A 21,305-nucleotide genomic window follows, 5' to 3' on the forward strand; every position below is an offset into this window, starting at 1 on the left:
GAAGTAAATAAAATTTAAGAAATATCATAAAATCTGAATCAGTTATCATTCATACTTCGATACGTAACTAAGTTTACCGCACATACTTATGTTAACTTAGATTATTTGAGTGACTTGTCCATTAAGTAATCCTTTTTTTGTCAGTTGAGTAATTATTACCATTGTTAGAATTGTTTTTACTATTCAGTCAAAAATGTATAGCTATAGTTTTAGCTTTAAATAAAAGCCGTAATTATAGTTCTAATACCTTACAGGTAAAGCTATGTTGAACTTTAAAGAAAAATTGTTTCCAAATCTGATTGTTCTAGAGTTTATCAGCTACTAATGACATTATCACCAATATAATAACGGCAAAATTCAGGGACTTTACGTACTCATGAATTAAAAAAAAATTGTTTTTTCCTGTTTGAAATTTCCTAAATATTGTTTCAAATTCTTGAATCCATCAGTTTTTAAGTTATTACTTATCCGTATATTAACACGAATCACATCTTTAGGAAAATTTGGTATGAATAAACTTTTTTTTTTTTTTTTAATTAGCCTAAAACTCATAGCTACAAACACCTGCATTATATTCATAGCTAAAATTTGTTTTTCTTTATAGCTAATTTATCGTTGAATATAACTATAAGTTATTATAACTGTCGGTAATTATAGCTATAATTAGAGCTATTACATATAACTATGTTATAGCTATAAATTTTTGACTCAGTAGTGCACTCAATCTCATGAGAACAATACTAAAAATTGTAACGATTACTCAATTGACGAAAAATATTTATAAACAAGATACCTAAACAATCTGATTGAACAAATTTATAATATTTGATAGATATTATTCGCTTCTTATAGATAAATTAAATTGTTTATACATCACATCCGACAACTTATAAGCCACTAACCTAATGTAAACATCACTTTATTTCTGATCCTAGATAAATCCGTCTATAATCCATTACACGGAGATCTAGTTAACTAGATCCATTACTGATTCAAAACGGTGCAAAAAACTGATCTGGACTGTATCCATATCTTGGATCCGAACCATATTTGACTATACTGAATGCTGAAACTTCTTTCTGTTTAAATGATATACTTCGACTTTTCAAGATTCAACTGAAAAAGTATTTAGCAGGATAAAAGGATATGGATGGGCTACGAGTGCTTGGAGCAGAACCCCCATCCATGTATAAGCCTATAAATTTGATGATACATACGTATTACAATATTGCTTGTCATATCAGTGACAAAGTAACACAAAAACTTCTGATAACTAAATACTTAAAACTATAAACTAGGGAAAGTAAAAATTAACAATAAACCAAGTAAAGTGGAAGCAATTTAAATTATTAAACTAATTGACCTGAAGTGGCTATTATTAAATAGAGAAAAGAACCACCGGACGATGGATTGACAGCAACGAAGTATAATACGACCAAGGAGAATAAAACTAGGTATTCGATCTTTTATTATTCTAATACACAAATATACACATAAATAAATCAAAAATCACATTACACTAAAGAAAGTAAACAACCGAATAGTTGAACATGCTGCTGGTCCCACGGCCAGTCAGGGAGCGTGAGACTCAAGTCCACAAACATCCAGCTATTACTGGATGATCAAGTTAAATAATTACGATTTATCATTTAATAAAAATAATAGCAAAGCGTGGTTTATGGTCTATAGCTATTTGTTTGTTTACTACAAGTTCTCTTAGTGCTATTTTTTAAGAAAAAATAAACAGCATTTAATGAAGCATGTCCAAGAATGATGCGTAACACTCTATGTAGTGAAGTGTGCGCGGACGCGTATGTGCTGTGCCTGATCGCAAAGCTCGGTATATGCAATACTTAGTTATAATTTAAAAAAAAAAGTGAATAAAAAAAATTTATAAATAATAATAAATTCATGAATTGATGGTAAAACAAAAAAGAAAAGGTAACCCTTATGAAATAAAATTTAAAAAAAAGTAACGTGGAAAATAAGATAATATTGTGTTTTAAACAACAGTAGAAAAATGAAGGAAAAAAAAGGTGATCTCCTATACTACACACTTACGAGATAGAACAATACACTATCCCTAGCCTGAACCTGCCAACCAGAGCGGTTCATACCTTTAGTCCTGCTTGAGTATCAGACATTCTATAAATAACATATGCTAACCAGAGCGGTCTTTCTAATCCTACCCTGAATCTGCTAACCAGAGCGGTTCATCCCTATTAATCCTGCGGAAATAGCGGGCACTCTTTACCCTAGATCTGCTGCTTAAAGCGATCTATCATAATCACAAATACTTTCATTCAACGCAGAGAGAAAGAGAAAGAGTTTTAAATCACACCCTACATTACGCTGGCGTAGCAATTAGGATATATAGCTGCATAGGCCATATGAGAAATTCCTGCGCCGTATACTCCCTTGCTTAAGGGCAGACGATATCATACAAACATGCAATTAAATCCATCCCTGCATTCGATGGGAAAAATATTCCACTAATGGGTTATATACAAGATGTTAAAAACGGAGAAAGCTAGGTCAAAAATGATAAAAAATAATTATATAAAAGAGCAGTATTGCAGAATCTACGAGGCGCCACAAGCATGAGCGTCAGCGGCCAAGATTTCTAAAACCTCGAAGCATTTATAACCCATTTGAAAGAAGATATGCGACAGGAAAAACCGTTGCTTCCTACCAAACTCAGCTGCAGAAAGTCCGCCAACGACAAGGTCAATCGGTTGGTGAATATTATGATCACGTAAAGTACTGCTGAGCGGTGCTGAAAAGGCCTTGATGAAAGATGAAGGCAATACATACAAAGCGCATATGATGACCCCTATAAAAGACATGGCATAAGATATTTTCATAAAAGTACCAGCACCTATGATAGGCCAGCAAGTAGATGCAAAAGAACCTGCTTCTCTAGCCGATCCCTTCAAGTTTGCATTGAGATTGGAGAGCCAAATGAGAGCAGGTATAATTCTGGACACACGATAGCAAGGACTACCTTGAAGTGATTTTAAAAATAATCCTAATAACCCATACCCACAATAGAATAGGTACCCTGACCAGCCATTTTCATCACATGAAATAACACAAGTTAATAAATACCTGATCGACAATCAGAATCATCACGCTAATAAGCAGTATAATAATTATCAAAATAGTAATAAACAATATCAAAAATATAGTAATGGACAAAATTACCGTCGAAATTATCAGAATTAGAAGAGAGATCGGAATTTTTAAAATCAGCCGAGAAACTTTAATTATTATCCAAATGATTTTATTTATCAGAATCAATATTTTCAGAATCAGAATTTTCAAAATCATTACCAATCAGGAGATGAATGTTTGCCGCATCATTTAAACTCCCAGGCAGCTCACCCCAATCGTCGTTCGGAGGTAAGCTCCCAAAGACAGAATTCAACCCCTAAACCAAATGTTTCAGCATAAGTAATGACCATAGCAACGAAATCGAAACCGTCCACATCGGTACGTGCCAGGGACATGGCGTAGACGACAAGCCTACAAGCATAAGGTTGTCAATCCCAGAAGGGAGAAATCGCTTCATCACACTCATGCTTAATAATGGTGCTGCTAAAAATCTGATTAAATTAGATCAGTTGCACCCATATTGACATGAAGAGATTAGTGAAGTTATTAATCTGACCGGAATTACACCCCATCTAGTATTAACTAAAGGAACAAAGTAAATGATTATACAAGGGAAATCTACAATTTTTCTTGTGATCCCTAACGATTTTATGATCAAAGATGGCAGTTTATTGGGTCGAAACTTCTGTAAAGAGCGACGAGCCACATTATCGTATTATCACGATGCTATAGTACAAGATGATAATGTAATGAACCCCATTCCTTTTTAAAAAAACTGTTGAAGAAATAGAACGATTGGAAAGGGATGGAAAAGAACAAAAAGCAATCAAACTTAAGAAACAAGCACAGGAAAATCAAAATTCAGCTACCACTCTCACTACTAACAAAGAGACAGAGAGCTTTGAGAATAAAATTGACCAACCAAAATTCTATGATGAATATATCGTAGGTCCGCCCAAAAGGTCAAATATACCTAAATACAAAAGAATTTGGAGAAACAGAAGCTGATTTTTATTTTCGAAATGAATTTGATAAATTGATTTTATCAGAAATGTGTTATGATTTTATGAAGCCCACTAATAATAAAAGTGATAAGAGTAGGATACACAGTTAAAATAATGAATTAAATGACCAAGATACACTTCAATCTCATGCCATTAAACAGAGTAAAAATGCACCTACTGTAGAACAACATTGCCTTAATGAGGAATGAAAAATCACTAATAAACCAACTGAATATACGATCAAGACTCGAACACGTCCAGTAGTAAGAGCTAATTTAATTAATATTAACTTAGCTGAAGGATACTTACCACAATAGAGCGTGATGACGTATATTAAGGAGCAGGAATAGTAAAAAATGAAAACAATCAATGTAATGTTATGGCGATAAACATTTACAAAGTTAGAATCACGATTAAAATAGATCCAAGAAAAATTTTACCCTTTAAATATGTTGCATCTGAATTCGATCTCGAAACTAGTAGCGAATATGAGAGACTACTGATCAAAAAAGAAAAAGAAAGAATAAACAAATATAGAAGAAGTTGTGCATACCGGTTATTTAAACTTGGAAAAATGAGACCAAATTTATCGGCTAATTTCCAAATTCTTAAAAATCTTTTTGTTATTGGGAGGACCCCTTATCCTGTACTAATCTTGTTGCACATCAAATCCCAACGGAAAATAATACTCCTATTGACGCTAAACAATATCGTCATCCACCGGTACATTGAAAAGTTTAAGAAGAGCACGTAGTGAAAAAATTTAATGATGTAATAATTTAACCTTCGTCATCACCGTACAATTCACCCCTCTGGATTGTTCCAAAAAAACTTGATAGCCATGGAGATCCAGGATGAAGGGTATTGATTGATTTTCGATAACTTAATGAAAAGACCATTAGTGATGCATATCTATTTCCCAATATCGCAGATATCATGGACCAGTTGGGAGGATCCATATATTCTTTAGTTTTTGATTCAACAACTGGATTTTAACAAATTACTATGGCTGAACATGATAAGTATAAAACAGCGATTCCAACACCTCATGGACATGATCAATACAGGCGGATGCCCGTAGGTTTGAGAAATGCACCTGCCACGTTCCAACGACCAATGGATCTCAAATTGAGAGGTTTATTAAATGTTGAAGTGCTAGTGTATTTAGATAATATTATTATTTACACAAAAGGTCTAGTACATCATGATCGTGAAGTTAGGTTACTTTTGATCCGATTAAGATCCAATTATCAGCCAATATGGTACTCCGGCCTGATAAAGTTGAGTTTTTATGGAAAGAAGTAATATTTCTTGAACATATAGTTAGTCAACGAAAAATAAAACCAGACTCTAAAAAATACAGGCCGTTAAAGAATTTTCCCAACAAAAAACTATGAAAAATATTAGACAATTCTTAGGATTAGCAGGATACGTAAGACGTTTTATTAAAGATTTTTCAAAAATAACTAAGCCATTATCAGACTTATTAAACAAGGCAGAAAAATTTGAACGGACTAAAGTGCAAGAAAATAGTTTTCAAACACTGAAAGATCGTATATGTCAAGAGCCTAATTTACAATTTTCTAAATTTAGTTAGTCATTTAAGTTGACAACTGATTTATCTGACTACGCTATTAGAGCGGTATTAAGTCATAAAAAAGATGGGTTTGACCATCCTGTCACCCATCTTTCAAGAACTCTGGTCAAGGACAAGTATGTTTTCCAAGAACGATCTAAGGATCTGATATCATACTGGGCTGAGTTGGAAACGATTTCACATAAAAATGTCATTATTTTTTTTGTGTTATTTGATTATAAATTTTTATTCAACTCATACTGGCATTGAATAAAGTTGGAGTGTTTATTTTACACTGTTAAAAGTTGTTCTGAGTTGTGGTTAGCCTTCAAATCCATTATTTTGTTAAGCCATGGAGTCTCTTGACAAAACCTATTCGTCCTGGCTGGCCACTAACTTGGACCGCTGAATTTAGGTTGATTGTGAGCATGTAAAATACTTATTATTCATAACTTTAAAATGTAGGCTTTATTTATTAAATTATAAAAAAACAAATGCTAAGCGATCTTTAAACATCAAGCTATATACTTACTTTTGCAATCCCGTGACGTATAACTTACTTTTTTCAAAACAAACCAACGTTACGAAACTCAAACTATGCGTGCAATTTCCGAACAATTTTATAAAGCGTTTATCTTACAACATCAATTCGCACTACTACATCAAAAAATGAAAATAATCAACAATTTTAGAATTCTTTACTGCCTATATCCACAAGAAGTATTGTACACAATTCAAACAGCAATTTGTACTAAAAGTAAATACGAGAGATCAGTAGTTTTAACGATAAATTACTGCATAAATACTGCACCACAATTGTGCTCGTGTCAATCGAGAGTGATTGAGTTACGCTCTAATTGGTCGTTTGGATCCCTAACCGTACTTGTCCTCCTTAGATGCAAGAGCACAAAAACTCCTGGTAGATACCAATTCTCACCTTTTCTCTTTCGTCAAATGCTCTAAATAACTATAAAGGTTAGGTAGTGAGTTCTGTTGCGTCTTTTAAGCGAATGTGAGACTTAATTCAGTGATAAAGCTGCGTGTTAGAAACGTGAATTTTAAGCAAATGTAAAACTTTGTTTAATGACTGTAATATTTATAAGTTTTAGGAAGGCTGTGAATCGATAGAGTAAGACATTTACGGGATTTTGAAAAGGGTTTTTTATGCATTTATGACGAAAAGTCGATTGGAGTCAATTCTAATCTGAGATATATTGTGCTCTAATTTAATTAATCAGGGAATACATAATACACATAGTCACGCATGGTTGAGCCAATTCATACACATGTACATACGCAAAAGAAGTTGGGTTGTGCGACCCGCTCGTATTATGTTGTTTGATTGAGACGGGTGAAACATACGAGATGTTTTGGCATTCGAAATGATTATCACTGACAAAACCTATTTCGTACTTATCTTTAGTCGGTTCGCGAATTCAATGGGCCGTCAGGAATCGCCTTAGAAAAATGAATCTTGCAGTCGATCACACGTTGCCACCAACGCCAGCGGCCCTAGCCAGTCATGCCGTCCTTCGGTGCCAAATCCTGGTATCTCAGAATGTGAATTCAGCGTCTTAAACAGATCCAAGTACGGACGTTCGCGAAATTGGCCAGGCAGGACGTCGGTAAGCCAAGCACTTTTAGTTAACGGACAGTACGAGATGAATCCACCGCGTCTTCCGAGCAACAGGCCCGACCAAATTCCTTGTTTCTGGCAAGAATCCTCGGATATTTACTCTCTCAGGTAAAGAAACGCAAGAAGCCACGCCTTCTACAGCAAGACCCATCGCTCCTTTATTCCTTTAATACCTTACAAATACCCCATCTTTTTGTCAGCCCTTTCAGTAAACTGACAAAAGAAATCAAAAAACAAAAGAAAACAATATGCAATCCATCTTTCAAGAGAACAAGCTTATGATACGAGAGGATCACCTTACGCTCTACAAACAGACTTTAACTTAACTGACCAGGCTTACATACAATTACATTCGCAACTCTGGGTTCAACCGAAACCTTTTAAGTAATAGTCCTCTGGATACGCATGTCGTACTTCTTAACAACTTAGACCTGAACAAACACTCTTATATGTCACTTATTGACGCATTTCATACAAATATACTTTAACTTTAAAATTCAATGCATTTATACAAACTTCTAGAAAAAAAATCCGGCATGGATCTCGGGACCCCTGGCAGAAGTGAAACTTCCAACTAGTGAGTTATTGAACTCGGTATTTTTATTTAATATTTTAAAAAATCTTATTGTGTAGGGTACACTTTTTATAAATTCAATTATGAGAATGGTAAGTATTAAAAAAAAGGCCTGACAGGCAGATCACTTTTATTTATTTCATTTATTTTATATGTAGTCGCGCTATGATAATTACAGTTGTTAGGGGCTGGCGGCGCAAAATTTAAATTCGAACTATAAATACGCCGTGGTTTCTTAATTTATACTATCATTATACGATTTTTACTTGGGTTTTAAGGTTATAAGATGATATAAATTTAAATTTTTCGGTTTACGAATAAAGCCAAGGCGTGCGTGCCTTGAGATCCTTCGAGTATCAATTGGCATTACAAGAAAAAAGTTTTAAAAAACACATTTTTAATGCATTAATGTGTCACGCTCTGAGCTCCTATCAATGAAAAATACACTTAACGTATTTCGTAAATGACAATATTTTTAATATAACTTTTTATTGTAGAGTATTATTTTATTGATACTTATTACGTACAATTTAATTTTTTATGATAAAAGCTGTGCTTTTTTAAGTATTTCTGGGCTCACGTATTTTTACCTTTGTATACATATTTGTTAATAAAAATTATATTGAAAAGTATTTTAAAAATCCCTTAATTCCAAAGCCATTGGATTTGTTACAAACAAAATAAGGAATAACATTCTATTTTGGATTACAACGGATAAATTTTTCCAAGAGCTGCTTTGAATTTTTAAATTTTATAGTTATTCATTATTATTTCTATTGATTTTATTCCCATTTATTACATGCAGTTTTATTTACGCTGACAAGAGCTATGCTTTTACCAGGTATTTTGGAACTCAAGTTTTTTTAAGTTCCTATTTTTATTCCCAAAAATTTAACTAAACAATACCCTGTAAATTCGCTAATTCTAAATCTATTGGTTTCTTAACCAATTAAAAAAGAATAAAGGGAAAAACTTAAATATATTACTCTCTTCTTCACCAGATTTTGTAACTTAATAATAAAATTCATTATTTACAAGTTTTGTGACGTTTAATTTCATTAATTGATACATCTCCGTAATCTGAAAGTAAAGCATAATCTAATAGTACAGGTAGAATTAAATTTCAATCTAAATTAGTGCTTAAAAATACGTTTTTCATATTTTAGCATCGTGACTTTCTCTTTCGATTTTTTATTTTGCAAATACATCACAAAATATGGATCCGCAAATAAAATTCAAATGGAGAATAAATTCAGAAGTAAGAAGGAATCGTTGAAGCCCCGAATGGTTGCAAGATAATAATATTTAATATTTACAGGCACCAGCTTAACAAGTCTTCTATAGAGACAGAGTTTCTACGTAACAAAACATTAATAATATTTAATTTTGTCCCTTCCATAAAGTTTCAAATCAAAAAAAAATTTTCTACCTCCTCTAAAAACTCCAATGGATTGGTCACGTTTTTTTCGCAGAATTCGGGTGCCAGAACACGGCTCGTCACATCTGCTCGAATTCCTGAATTTGTACTATGAGTTGATTTTGCAGCTGCTGTATCTCCTGTCGCTGATTATTAGGTCACTCTTGCTGTACATACCTTTCCTGATCTATGTTGTTGTCGTTTGCTTCTAACATTTCAAAACTGTTACTTTTTGTTTTTTCTTAGGAATCTTACACCACGGGGTTCCTCTACTACTTGAAATATGAACACGCTTAGGCAATCGTCTACCACTTCTATTGACATACTTCATATCCCCCATGAACGACAAGAACCTTTGTTATTATCTTATTTTTTAGCCAACTTGTCGAGCCCCAATGTAATATTTGTATTTTACGAAGGCTGTGAATCGATAGAGTAAAACATTCACTGGATTTTGGGAAAGGGATAGTTACAACGAGAAGTCAATGAAAGTCAGTTCTAATCTGAGATACATTGTGCACTAATTTAATAAACCAAGGCATACATAATACAAATAGTCACGCATGGTTGAGTCAATTCATACACATGTACATACGCAAAAGAAGTTGGGTTGTGCGACTCGCTCGTATTATGTTATTTGATTAAGACGGACGAAACATACGAGATATTTTGGCATTCGAAATGATTATCACTGACAAAACCTGTTTGGTACTTATCTTTAGTCTGTTTGCAGATTCGATGGGCAGTGCTCGGGAATCACTGAAGAAAAATGGATCACCCAGTTGATCAAACCCTGCCACCAACGCTAGCGGCCATAGCTAGGCATGCCGTCCTTCGGTGCCAAGCCCTGATATGTTGGAATGCAAATATCAGCGTTTTGAACGGACTCGCTGATTTCTGACCAACAAAAAAGTTAAATTTATTTGTTTGAAAAACGAATCTATGAGTTTCACCCTTCACTTAGAAGTTTGGACGATCGGACAAGCAGCACGAGGCTGGTCGAAAAGATGGCCAAAATACTCTGGAGCGTTTGAGCTGGTTCTGTTTTCGCCTAAGGTCGCTTGGAGACTGTCAGAGTCGAGGGGGTCATCAGCAGCTATAATACTCAACTGTACAACGAACAGCTCCGTTTTTAACATCTACCAGTAAACGACTACGGTAACTGACATCTTGCTGAAAAGTATTATTATCAGATTCACTGAGTAGTAGTCATAAAATAAATTTATTGGCTTTACAAATTAATTCATGCAGCTATGATACAACTCGAATATTATACATTAATCGTAATATACATCAGGTACATAGTGTCAATACGTACAAATGTGTTTCAAGATATTTCTAAGCACGACCATTTGAAGAAAAAAAATATTGTTATATTTAATAGATTTACAAAAAGCTGTTATGACCAGACTTGTTTAGAGAATGGTCTTAATTGTTTCATTTTAGTGCCATTGGTAGATTTAGCTCGTGAGATTTGTTGTTTTTTTTATGTTGCACAAAATCTTCAATTAAATGATATAAATAGTATATTCTTGTATTAGAACAATTTAAAATAATTAATTCTTTTAAATATAATTGACTTGAGCCACTTTAACAAGATTCAGTGTTAATTATATGACTGATAAATAACTTACATCTATCACTGATTATTGTTACTGCTGCTTCGGAGTTTCCAAATGCTTCGAGCAGTAATTTTCAGTGGTTCCTTATACTATACGAATAAGTTCGTGGCCACTAAGATGTTGCAGTTTCTGCCTTCTCTGCTATCACTGGAACTAATTTCGGTGGGCCTCCTTCGTTGTACCTCGCTCCTTAGCGTAGTCTAATACTATTGATGTTCTCTAAATAAGCCTAAGCTGCCTCAGCTAACACGTTATGCCTTACATATAAAACGTACTCGCGAGTCGTGGGAGTCAAGAGTAGATTACAATTTTAGAGGACAAGTGACATACGTAAAAAGAGCAATTTTTCTCTTGGTGCGTTTTTATAGCGTCAGAGTGAGTAAATGAGGCCTTTCGTTGAATTAGGTCAACCAATAAGCGATGTTCTTGCAGACTGCGTTGACAGCAAAACAATAGGCTTGCACGATGATGTTACATGTTATGATTTCATATATTAGGAAATAACAATACAATAGTACCAACCCAATAAGTTTACAAATTTCACAATTTCGGAATTTTACAATTAAGTTTGAGTATAATAAAACAATGAATTAGTTGTGATTTTTAAATTGGAACACATTATTAGAAATAGACAATCAACGCAAAAGTTAACTATTCATTCATACATACAATACGATGTATGCATTTATACATGAAACGTACGATTTCAATACATAAATGCATTCTCACAACGAAGCTGGCCGTATTATATGTCAGCATATTATAAAACATACACTTAAAAGCTAATACACACACACGCATTTAAGTGACGTATGAGCACCACTTGTCAAATGAGCTTGCTGTATGTACCAAATACGTCTTGTATGAATTTTAAGGATGGATTGCACTATTACTTACAATATGATTCGTCCGTATGAACTCGGAATATAACAAAGCAATAGCATTAAAATTAATTGCCATCTACAAAAAGCTTAGTGATATTATATATTTATATGAAGACTTATGATAAAACCAAAGGTAATATAAATAACATAAGCATTAATCATTGTCAGCAGAGAGAGAAGGTACGGAACAGGGATCATACATTTTTAAATCGTTTAGTTTTTTAGTCATGGTCTGTCTTTGCAAAATATATATAGCTCGCAGACCCAAAATGTGTGATTAACTGTATTGGTTTTTCTTTTACGTTTAGAAATATTGGATTCGATAATTTTCAGTTTATGCAGGCTACTATTCAATGAGGTATGAATATTTCTTATACGGTTTATTGTAGACATTTTTTTCCTCAGACAGATGAGATTAAAATAAAATTGCCTTTTCAAGTTGACATAAAAGTTTTCAAAGTGAAATAATCCTTTTTCTTTTCCAACCTCCGAAAGATTATCATTGTTTTTATTGAAGCACACTTCTTTGTAGTAGGTGGCGAGATCGGATAATGGAAAGCCAAGCACCACCAGGGTATCACGAGCAGCAACATTTTGCCTTTTTATCCCCGCGCTCATTTCACTAGATTTTCATGTCTAACAGGATCTGTAATAGTTTTGTCATGATATTTTTCTTATCGAGTTCTGCTAGGTCACTTCCTAGTTAGACCAGGAAACAAGACTCATTTTCCAAACCTCTTATGTTGCTAAGTGCATAAATTATACTTTTAGAGTTTGAGAAGACTCTAAATTTTCTAGATTTTTTTTTGGTGTACCTGGTAACACTGATTCATTTTAGAGATACCAATAGCCAAGCATTCTGCCGTAAAACTTTAAAAGATACTATGGGACATTCTCAAAAATTTTCTATTACTTCAGATGGTAAAACTAACTTCCGGATCGCCGTTGCAATCATCTGTGAGTCTCGGTTTATCGGTGAAGACATCAATCGTACCACGCTCCCCCGCAAGTTTTTTAAAAGCAGTACCAGGGTTCTTCACTTCCTGCAAATTTTTACCAATAATGGTATTCAAATATTTTATTGCAGTTAACGTGGTAAAAGAAAATTATAGAGAACTTTGGGTGTATATTAGATTATATAACAAGACTATTATGATACTCACTATTTTGGTAACAATTAAAAATGAGTGATTTGATAAAATTAGAGCTGTAGATTGAATTTTTAGGGGTTATTGGAAACTCCGACTACATTACAATTTTACATCCCTTTCGTGAGAGTCAGAGGTATGTTATACACTTCACTTAATTCGCATTCATTGTATTTACCAAAATTTGTATTTTAAAGAGTTTTTTATTGCTCATAGATTTTTTTACTTGATGAGGGCCAGGACATCATCCAAATGGCCGAAACTTTGTTTTGTTTTTTAGTATGTACAAAATTTGACAGTACTGCCATTGGACGTTGTTTAAAATTTTATCCAACTGTCATTGGACGTCTTATTTAATGATTTTTTTTTATGTTGGATTTATTGTTATTGTTGTTTGTGGGTTCGGTATTATTGAGGATGATGTTAGGTAAAGTGTCTGTAAAGAATTGGTATCTCATTAAGGGGTTAGCGTTGAGAAAATCAAGGTTTAGAAATTTTTCTTTATGTCTGTCCACGTCTATTTAAAAGTTAGTAGGTCACAGTATGTGTAGAAATCTTATTTATTATTAATCCTTGTAGTATTATACTATGAAATTCTGATTTCTTACTGCATTTTACACTATTGTGATTCATTTCACTCAACAGATGTATGTTATAAATCAAAAATTGATTTTATTTTTCTTGACAAAAGTCCTAGCTTTGAATTAATTCATGGTGCCTTTCATTCGTATAGAGTTCTGAGGCGAAGAGTCACAGGGTTTTTTCTTTGTGTATTTATTCTAGTTTTCAGAGGAATTCTGGAGTCTAATAGTGGAGTCTACCTCTTTGTAAAAGCGCAGTAAGATGAAATTGCTGCATTTGTTAGGGTGAGAGAGGCTGTGAATTCATACAATCGTTTGGTTTTGGATGGTCAGCAGCTTTATCTTTTTTATGTTGAGATAGTTGCTGTTTTTTTAGGCTTTTGTTGTTCTTTTTAGATGTATTTGTAATCTTAGCTTCAGGTTGCTCTGTAACCACTTCAGTTTATTTTGTCTAAATAGTCTGTCTTGAGGTACTTCTCAACTCTGGGTAGTTTTTCTTGGTTTAGTTCTTATCACTTATTTCTTGGTCTCAGCTCTTGTGATATCATTATAGGCCATTAGGACGTTAATCCTATATTGAATCTTGTAGACCGGACAGTCAAAGGGCACTATGCCCTCACAGCCTTGATACTCGTACTTCTTCTGTCTGCACATGGTGCAAGGTGCCTCATTTCTGCATCTCTCAACCGTATGGCCAAAATCGTTAGGGCCCCAAGCACAGCATGGGGCACACAACATAGGGCTCCACCTTTTTAGCAGTTTAGTACGCTTTAATTTCTTGAGGAAGGTTTCAAGCCTTGAAAGTTAGCAGCACGGTCTCACAGAAAATCTATTTGTCCTTATCATTCTTTAGAGACTTGTTTTTTTTCTTCACGCTTAGACTGTCAATCCATGAATATGATTTTTTGCAGATGACGAAAGCATATCTATATGAATTACTTCTTATAGTAGGCCTTTCTAAACCTGCCTAAGGAGACGGATGTATACCTTAAGTCTGTATCCTTTTAGTGGATCATCTTGGATGATTCCGTTTGCCTCTACTAAAGTTTTGTATCTAATTTATATTTTGATAGTTTAATTATAGTATGCTATTTTGATAGTTTGTTATTAGATTTTTCGGACGCCTCAAGGCCTTTAACTTTTCTCTTGTGATTGTCTTCAATGAACTTCATGCTTTCTTTTATGGCATGGGGGCTTATCTTTCTGAAGTTCTGTTTGAAGTCTACGTCACGACCATGTCCGCACAAAAGGCTACCTACGAAACGGGCGCCTGCTTTTATTAAAACACTAACAAGTAGCGCAATATGGTACTACACACAACAAACACTCACTGCACTCTGGCTAAAGTATCTGTCGGGCTCGAGTAAAAAACACTAAATAATAACTATTTCAGAGACTATGCTTTATACAGGGCGTTCTGATTTTGAGCCCGGAAAACTATACCACGAGATAAAGCTCATCAAAAGCTCTCGAAAAGCTTTTTACAAAATTTGGATTCGATGGATAATTAACGAGATATTGTTGATTTAATAATTGATCAATTCCTCCAATCACAGAGCACTTAGCCTCAGGAGGCGGGGCCTAAGCATTGTGGAGGGGCGACTACGCACAGCTAAACTCTTTTACGGAGAAGGTGGTAATAGGTATGCCAGGAGACAAGGTTACCGACTGCAGAGATTTGATCATTTACCGTACCAGCGCAAAATTCAAATAGCAAGGCCGAAGTATTTTAACCGGAGATCTGATTTTTGAGAAATGATTACGCACGTCCACTACGCTTATTCAGTGCATATTTTTTTCTCAGTAAATTTCACAGAGGAACAATTCAATTCAAATTTTTTTGAACATGCATCGCCTGATAAAAAAACCAGAATGTGAGAGGGTCTCATGCGTTGAGCTCGAATACTCAGTAAAACTCTTAATCTTTTAACGTTGAACTGCTTGGAGATAAAATTTTCATTTTTTGTATACTGTAGAAGAAGCTCATTTCACGCATTAACTTGGTCAAATTTTTTTATTTCATCAAACTTTTTAGTCTGATTTGCGAAAATAAAAAAAAATAAAAAAATAATAAATAAAATTACGATCAAGCAAGACATGTGCGTTCATGGGGCACACCTCTCTAACGTGTAAGATGTTACTAAAAAAGGATCAGTATTTAATCCATACGAAGCTTTATCGTCTGAGAAATAACAGCTACATCTAGAAACTAGAGAAAATCTCACGCTTTCAGCGCGATGGCTCAGCGCGAATCAGAATGCTTATTTTTTCATCTACGTGTCGATAGGTCTTGAACCTTTTGGTCCCTGGAGTAAAACATGACTATTTGAAAAATTTAATTTGGATTTAATTATTTAGATTCAATAAATTAGGATTCAAATCTTAAATCACAAAAAAAAATTAATTTAATTAAATAACCTTTTAAGCAATCAAGCATCGGCGATGAGAAACCCAATAGTTTATCAGTATATTTAATAACAATGTCTGCCTTGGTGAGTAAGCAGCGGTGATTCAACCCCAAATGTTTTTTTGGAAATGAGATATTAAAATAATCTTTAAGGTGAGTAAGCATCCGCGATTAGAAGCCCAACTGTTTATTTGAGAATTAAATAAAAAAAAAATTTTTGAGGCTAGTAGGCATCGGTGATTGGAAACCCAACCATTTTTCACTGGATTTATTAATAAAATAATCTTTTAACCGAGTAAGTATGGGCGATTAAAAACCCAACTTTTTTTCACTGGATTTATTAATAAAATAATCTTTTAAACGAGTAACCATCGGCGATTAGAATCCTAACAGTTCTTGAGTACATTTATCAATAAAATAATGTCTTAGGCAAGTAAGCATCGGTAAATAGAAACTCAACAATTTACTAGTGAATTTATTATTTAAATAACTTTTTAAGCAAATAAGCATTGGTGAATAGAATACCAACTATTTTTTACTGGATTTATTAAAAAAATAATCTCTTGGGCGAGTAAGCACGTTTGATTATTGGAACCCAACAGGTTTTCAGTAGATTTGTCAGTAATATCTGCCTTCAGGCGAGTAAGCATCAGTGATGGAAACCCCGAGGGAAACCCAACAGATTTTGGGTGATTTTATTGATAAAATAATCTCTTTGACAAGTAACCATCGGCGATTAGAATCCTAAGAGATTTTTCGTGGATTTATCAATAAAATAATGCCTTAGGCAAGTAAGCATCGGTAAATAGAAACTCAACAATTTGTTAGTGGATTTATTATTACAATAATTTTTTAGCGAGTAAGCATCGGTGATACGAAACCCAACAGATTTTGAGTGATTATATTAATAAAATAATCTCTTTGGCGAGTGAGCATCGGCGATTAAAATCCTAGTAGTTTTTAGTGGATTTATCAATAAAATAATCTTTTAAGCAATTGAGCATCAGGGATAAGAAACTTAATGGGTTTCCAGTGGATTTATTAACAATATCTGCCTTTGGGCGAGTAAGCGGTAGTGATACGGAGCCCAACATATTTTTTATGAATTTATTAGTAAAATAAGCTTTTACGCTAGTGAGCATCGGTGAAAAGAAATCATACAGTTGTTTAGTATATTTATTCATAAATCTTCAAAGAGATTAATTATGTAAATAAATTTCCTAAAAACCAGTTAGGTTTCTAATCCCCAAAGCCTACTAAGCTCAAAGATTATTTTTTAATTTAATTCCCAAATAAACAGTTGACGTTCTAATTGCTGATGCCTACTCGCCTGAAAGATTAAAAAAAAAAAAAAATTACCAAATAAACAGTTGGGTTTCTAATCGCCGATGCTTACTCGTTCGAAAGATTATTTTATTTATAAATCCAATGAAAATCACTTGGGTTTCTAATCGCCGATGCTTACTCGGTTAAATAATTAATTTAATAATAAAACCTGCAGTGAAAAACAGTCAATGTTCTAATCGGCGATGCTAACTCTTTTAAAAGATTATTTTATTAATAAATCCAGTGAAAAAAAGTTGGGTTTTTAATCGCCCATACTTACTCGGTTAAAAGATTATTTTATTAAAAAGTCCAGTGAAAAATGGTTGGGTTTCTAATCACCAATTCCTACTCGCCTCAAGAATTATATTTTAATTTAATTCCCAAATAAACAGTTGACGTTCTAATCGCCAATGCCTACTCGCCTGAAAGATTAAAAAAAAGTAAATTCCCAAATAAACAGTTGGGTTTCTAATCGCCGATGCTTACTCGTTTAAAAGATTATTTTATTAATAAATCCAGTGAAAAAAAGTTGGGTTTTTAATCGCCCATACTTACTCGGTTAAAAGATTATTTTATTAATAAATCCAGTGAAAAATGGTTGGGTTTCCAATCACCGATGCCTACTAGCCTCAAAAATTTTTTTTTTATTTAATTCTTAAATAAACAGTTGGGCTTCTAATCGCGGATGCTTACTCACCTTAAAGATTATTTTAATATCTCATTTCCAAAAAAACAGTTGGGGTTGAATCACCGCTGCTTACTCACCAAGGCAGACATTGTTATTAAATATACTGATAAACTATTGGGTTTCTCATCGCCGATGCTTGATTGCTTAAAAGGTTATTTAATTAAATTAATTTTTTTTTGTGATTTAAGATTTGAATCCTAATTTATTGAATCTAAATAATTAAATCCAAATTAAATTTTTCAAATAGTCATGTTTTACTCCAGGGACCAAAAGGTTCAAGACCTATCGACACGTAGATGAAAAAATAAGCATTCTGATTCGCGCTGAGCCATCGCGCTGAAAGCGTGAGATTTTCTCTAGTTTCTAGATGTAGCTGTTATTTCTCAGACGATAAAGCTTCGTATGGATTAAATACTGATCCTTTTTTAGTAACATCTTACACGTTAGAGAGGTGTGCCCCATGAACGCACATGTCTTGCTTGATCGTAATTTTATTTATTATTTTTTTATTTTTTTTTATTTTCGCAAATCAGACTAAAAAGTTTGATGAAATAAAAAAATTTGACCAAGTTAATGCGTGAAATGAGCTTCTTCTACAGTATACAAAAAATGAAAATTTTATCTCCAAGCAGTTCAACGTTAAAAGATTAAGAGTTTTACTGAGTATTCGAGCTCAACGCATGAGACCCTCTCACATTCTGGTTTTTTTATCAGGCGATGCATGTTCAAAAAAATTTGAATTGAATTGTTCCTCTGTGAAATTTACTGAGAAAAAAATATGCACTGAATAAGCGTAGTGGACGTGCGTAATCATTTCTCAAAAATCAGATCTCCGGTTAAAATACTTCGGCCTTGCTATTTGAATTTTGCGCTGGTACGGTAACTGATCAAATCTCTGCAGTCGGTAACCTTGTCTCCTGGCATACCTATTACCACCTTCTCCGTAAAAGAGTTTAGCTGTGCGTAGTCGCCCCTCCACAATGCTTAGGCCCCGCCTCCTGAGGCTAAGTGCTCTGTGATTGGAGGAATTGATCAATTATTAAATCAACAATATCTCGTTAATTATCCATCGAATCCAAATTTTGTAAAAAGCTTTTCGAGAGCTTTTGATGAGCTTTATCTCGTGGTATAGTTTTCCGGGCTCAAAATCAGAACGCCCTGTATATGAGGAATATTATTTACTATTTTTTGATATACGACATGATATATTCTTATTTCAGAATGATAAAGTTTTGCGGAAGAATTAAAAATATACGTATCATAGAACAATTTTTTAAATGAATTTTTGCCTAATTAATTTAGAGATGTATTATTTATTTATTGTACAACTTTTTATGTAAACGCCATATCATGAAGCTAATTTTACCGCGGGATGCGGGTTCTCTCTCTTTTCATAGTTCGATAGAGCTCAGTAACGTGATTCATAAATCCAAGCCATCTTAATAGGCCGATGCTTTGAGAATTTGTAATATTTCATAACAAAGTATAATTTTTAATTATATGTGTATTAGTGTCATGTCATATAAATAAATACAAAGAATAAAGATTATGTCTACAGTTCAAGCATAGTTTTAACAAAAATGAGCTTAGCACGCCAGGAACAGTATATGTATAAATAAATTGAAATAAAACAAACATAAATTCACGTATACTTAAATTAAGTATTAAATATGATAACTGTTTATCATTCGTATAATAGTGTTTATTCATTCAGTTTTCAGAGAACGCGGAAAAATATATGAATAATAGTATATATTTTAGTATGTGGAGGATGGTAAAAGATCTCTTAATTAGCGTGGGGGGGCTGTGTGAGGCAGAGCAAAAATTTTATTTTAAATAACGGAGAAAATAACTGGATTGACTTCTGGTTAATCCAGTTAACTGTTTAATAATTTTTACTGAGTGCTACTTGTGTAATGCTTGATACATTGTTAGATAATAAATTACAACGTGAAGAGATCATTTTTGTAAAAAAAAAAAATAAAATAAAATTAAAAAGGTTGGGTGTTATAAATAAGACATTAAAAGTACCCTTTAGAAGATTAACGAGATTTGTAGTTTATGTTTAGGGTAATTGGCAATAGCTTTGAAAAATTAAAGAGTTCATCAAAAAACTGAGGAAAGAGTATAAAAATTTTGTATTTTTATTATTATTTTTTTTTTTTATCATATGGCTTGATTCTAAGAAGCCAGTGTTGTTTTCACTTCGCTCACAAGCCACTCCAAGTTGAGACAACTACAGTGTATAAAAAATTACTGCACATCTTGAATTGACGAAAAAATTTTTTCTGATCTCCTAATAAGATTTTTAATTGAAGCAAATACTGACACACAAATTTAGTGTTAAGAAACATTATGAAATAATACGCATAGTGTTAAAAGTAATAAAATAAATACTAATGCTATAAAAACTGTAGTCATTGTATGATTAAAAAATTATCACCATCAAGAATAATTTCAAGAATTTTTTGCTACAAACAAAAACATACCAAATACTTGTTTTTTATCCCAGTTACCTCTGAAGATTTAGTCAAAGTCGAAATTTGGTTATTCTTTCTTGAACAATCATCATTGTTATGATCTGATTGAATGGGAATGACTTTCTGATTTTTATTACTATAAAGAAGTTGAGAATGATTTTCCAACATAATTTTTTCAAAGGAGTATGGGCTTTCTCTATTTGAATTTTTTGAAGAAGATTTTGGTTTCAAAACACCGTTTGCAGGGTTTGAAATGAGATCATCTAAATCAAAGTTAGTACTTTTTTTTTTAGGCTTTTTAAATTCACTTCTATCAAACTCATTTTTTGACGTTCCTTTAAATGAGTTAAGGGTTTTTAGAATCTTGTTGCTATGAAGTAAGCTTTTATTTGTTCGATATGAGTTCAATAAATGCCCATTGTCATCAATGTGCGATATTTTACGTTTCATTGTTAACTTATTTCTTTGATACTCACTTAGAACTAATTCATTTTTATCTTCAGTAGTAACTTCCGTGTTCTTAAATTTAGGTTCAGTCTCACTTTCATTAGTTGTCAACTTAGTCACAGCTTGATTAATTTCTTGTTTTAATTTAATTTCACTGATAGAGTTATCCTTCACGTATTTTTTTATGGGACTTGATGATGGTGGTTGATAAAAATGTTTTTTTAGTTGGACTGTACTAACATTTTCATTAACATTCATTGATGAAAATTTTTTTGCAATTAAAACTTTATTATGAGACTGATAAGTGTCTGGTGTTAACATTTTTTGTTCACCTATTAAACGAAACGTTATACTGTTTATAAAATACTTATGTAAAAACAAATGATATTCAAAAATTAAAG

At 33.1% G+C, this 21,305-nt stretch overlaps 1 protein-coding gene across 3 annotated transcripts in view; it reads right to left on the reverse strand.

Moving 5' to 3' along the window:
- The window catches only part of nbs (nibrin), a 240,997-nt gene that overhangs the window by 19,302 nt on the left and 200,390 nt on the right, over positions 1-21,305 (reverse strand). Inside the window, exons 8-9 of one of the 3 annotated variants that reach the window (XM_089592503.1) lie at positions 20,934-21,236; positions 20,467-20,792 (exon numbers count right to left, since the gene is read on the reverse strand). In XM_089592503.1, the coding sequence (XP_089448629.1) occupies positions 20,467-20,792; positions 20,934-21,236 (629 nt within the window). Of the gene's footprint in view, positions 1-20,466; positions 21,237-21,305 lie in introns of all 3 variants that reach the window. The other 2 variants (XM_089592501.1, XM_089592504.1) reach the window with 2 other exon arrangements.

The sequence above is a fragment of the Copidosoma floridanum genome, unplaced genomic scaffold (assembly GCF_036245765.1).
Source record: "Copidosoma floridanum isolate Cflo_tuat_1 unplaced genomic scaffold, Cflo_Japanese_pri ptg000018l, whole genome shotgun sequence".
In the NCBI taxonomy this organism is placed as follows: domain Eukaryota; kingdom Metazoa; phylum Arthropoda; class Insecta; order Hymenoptera; family Encyrtidae; genus Copidosoma; species Copidosoma floridanum.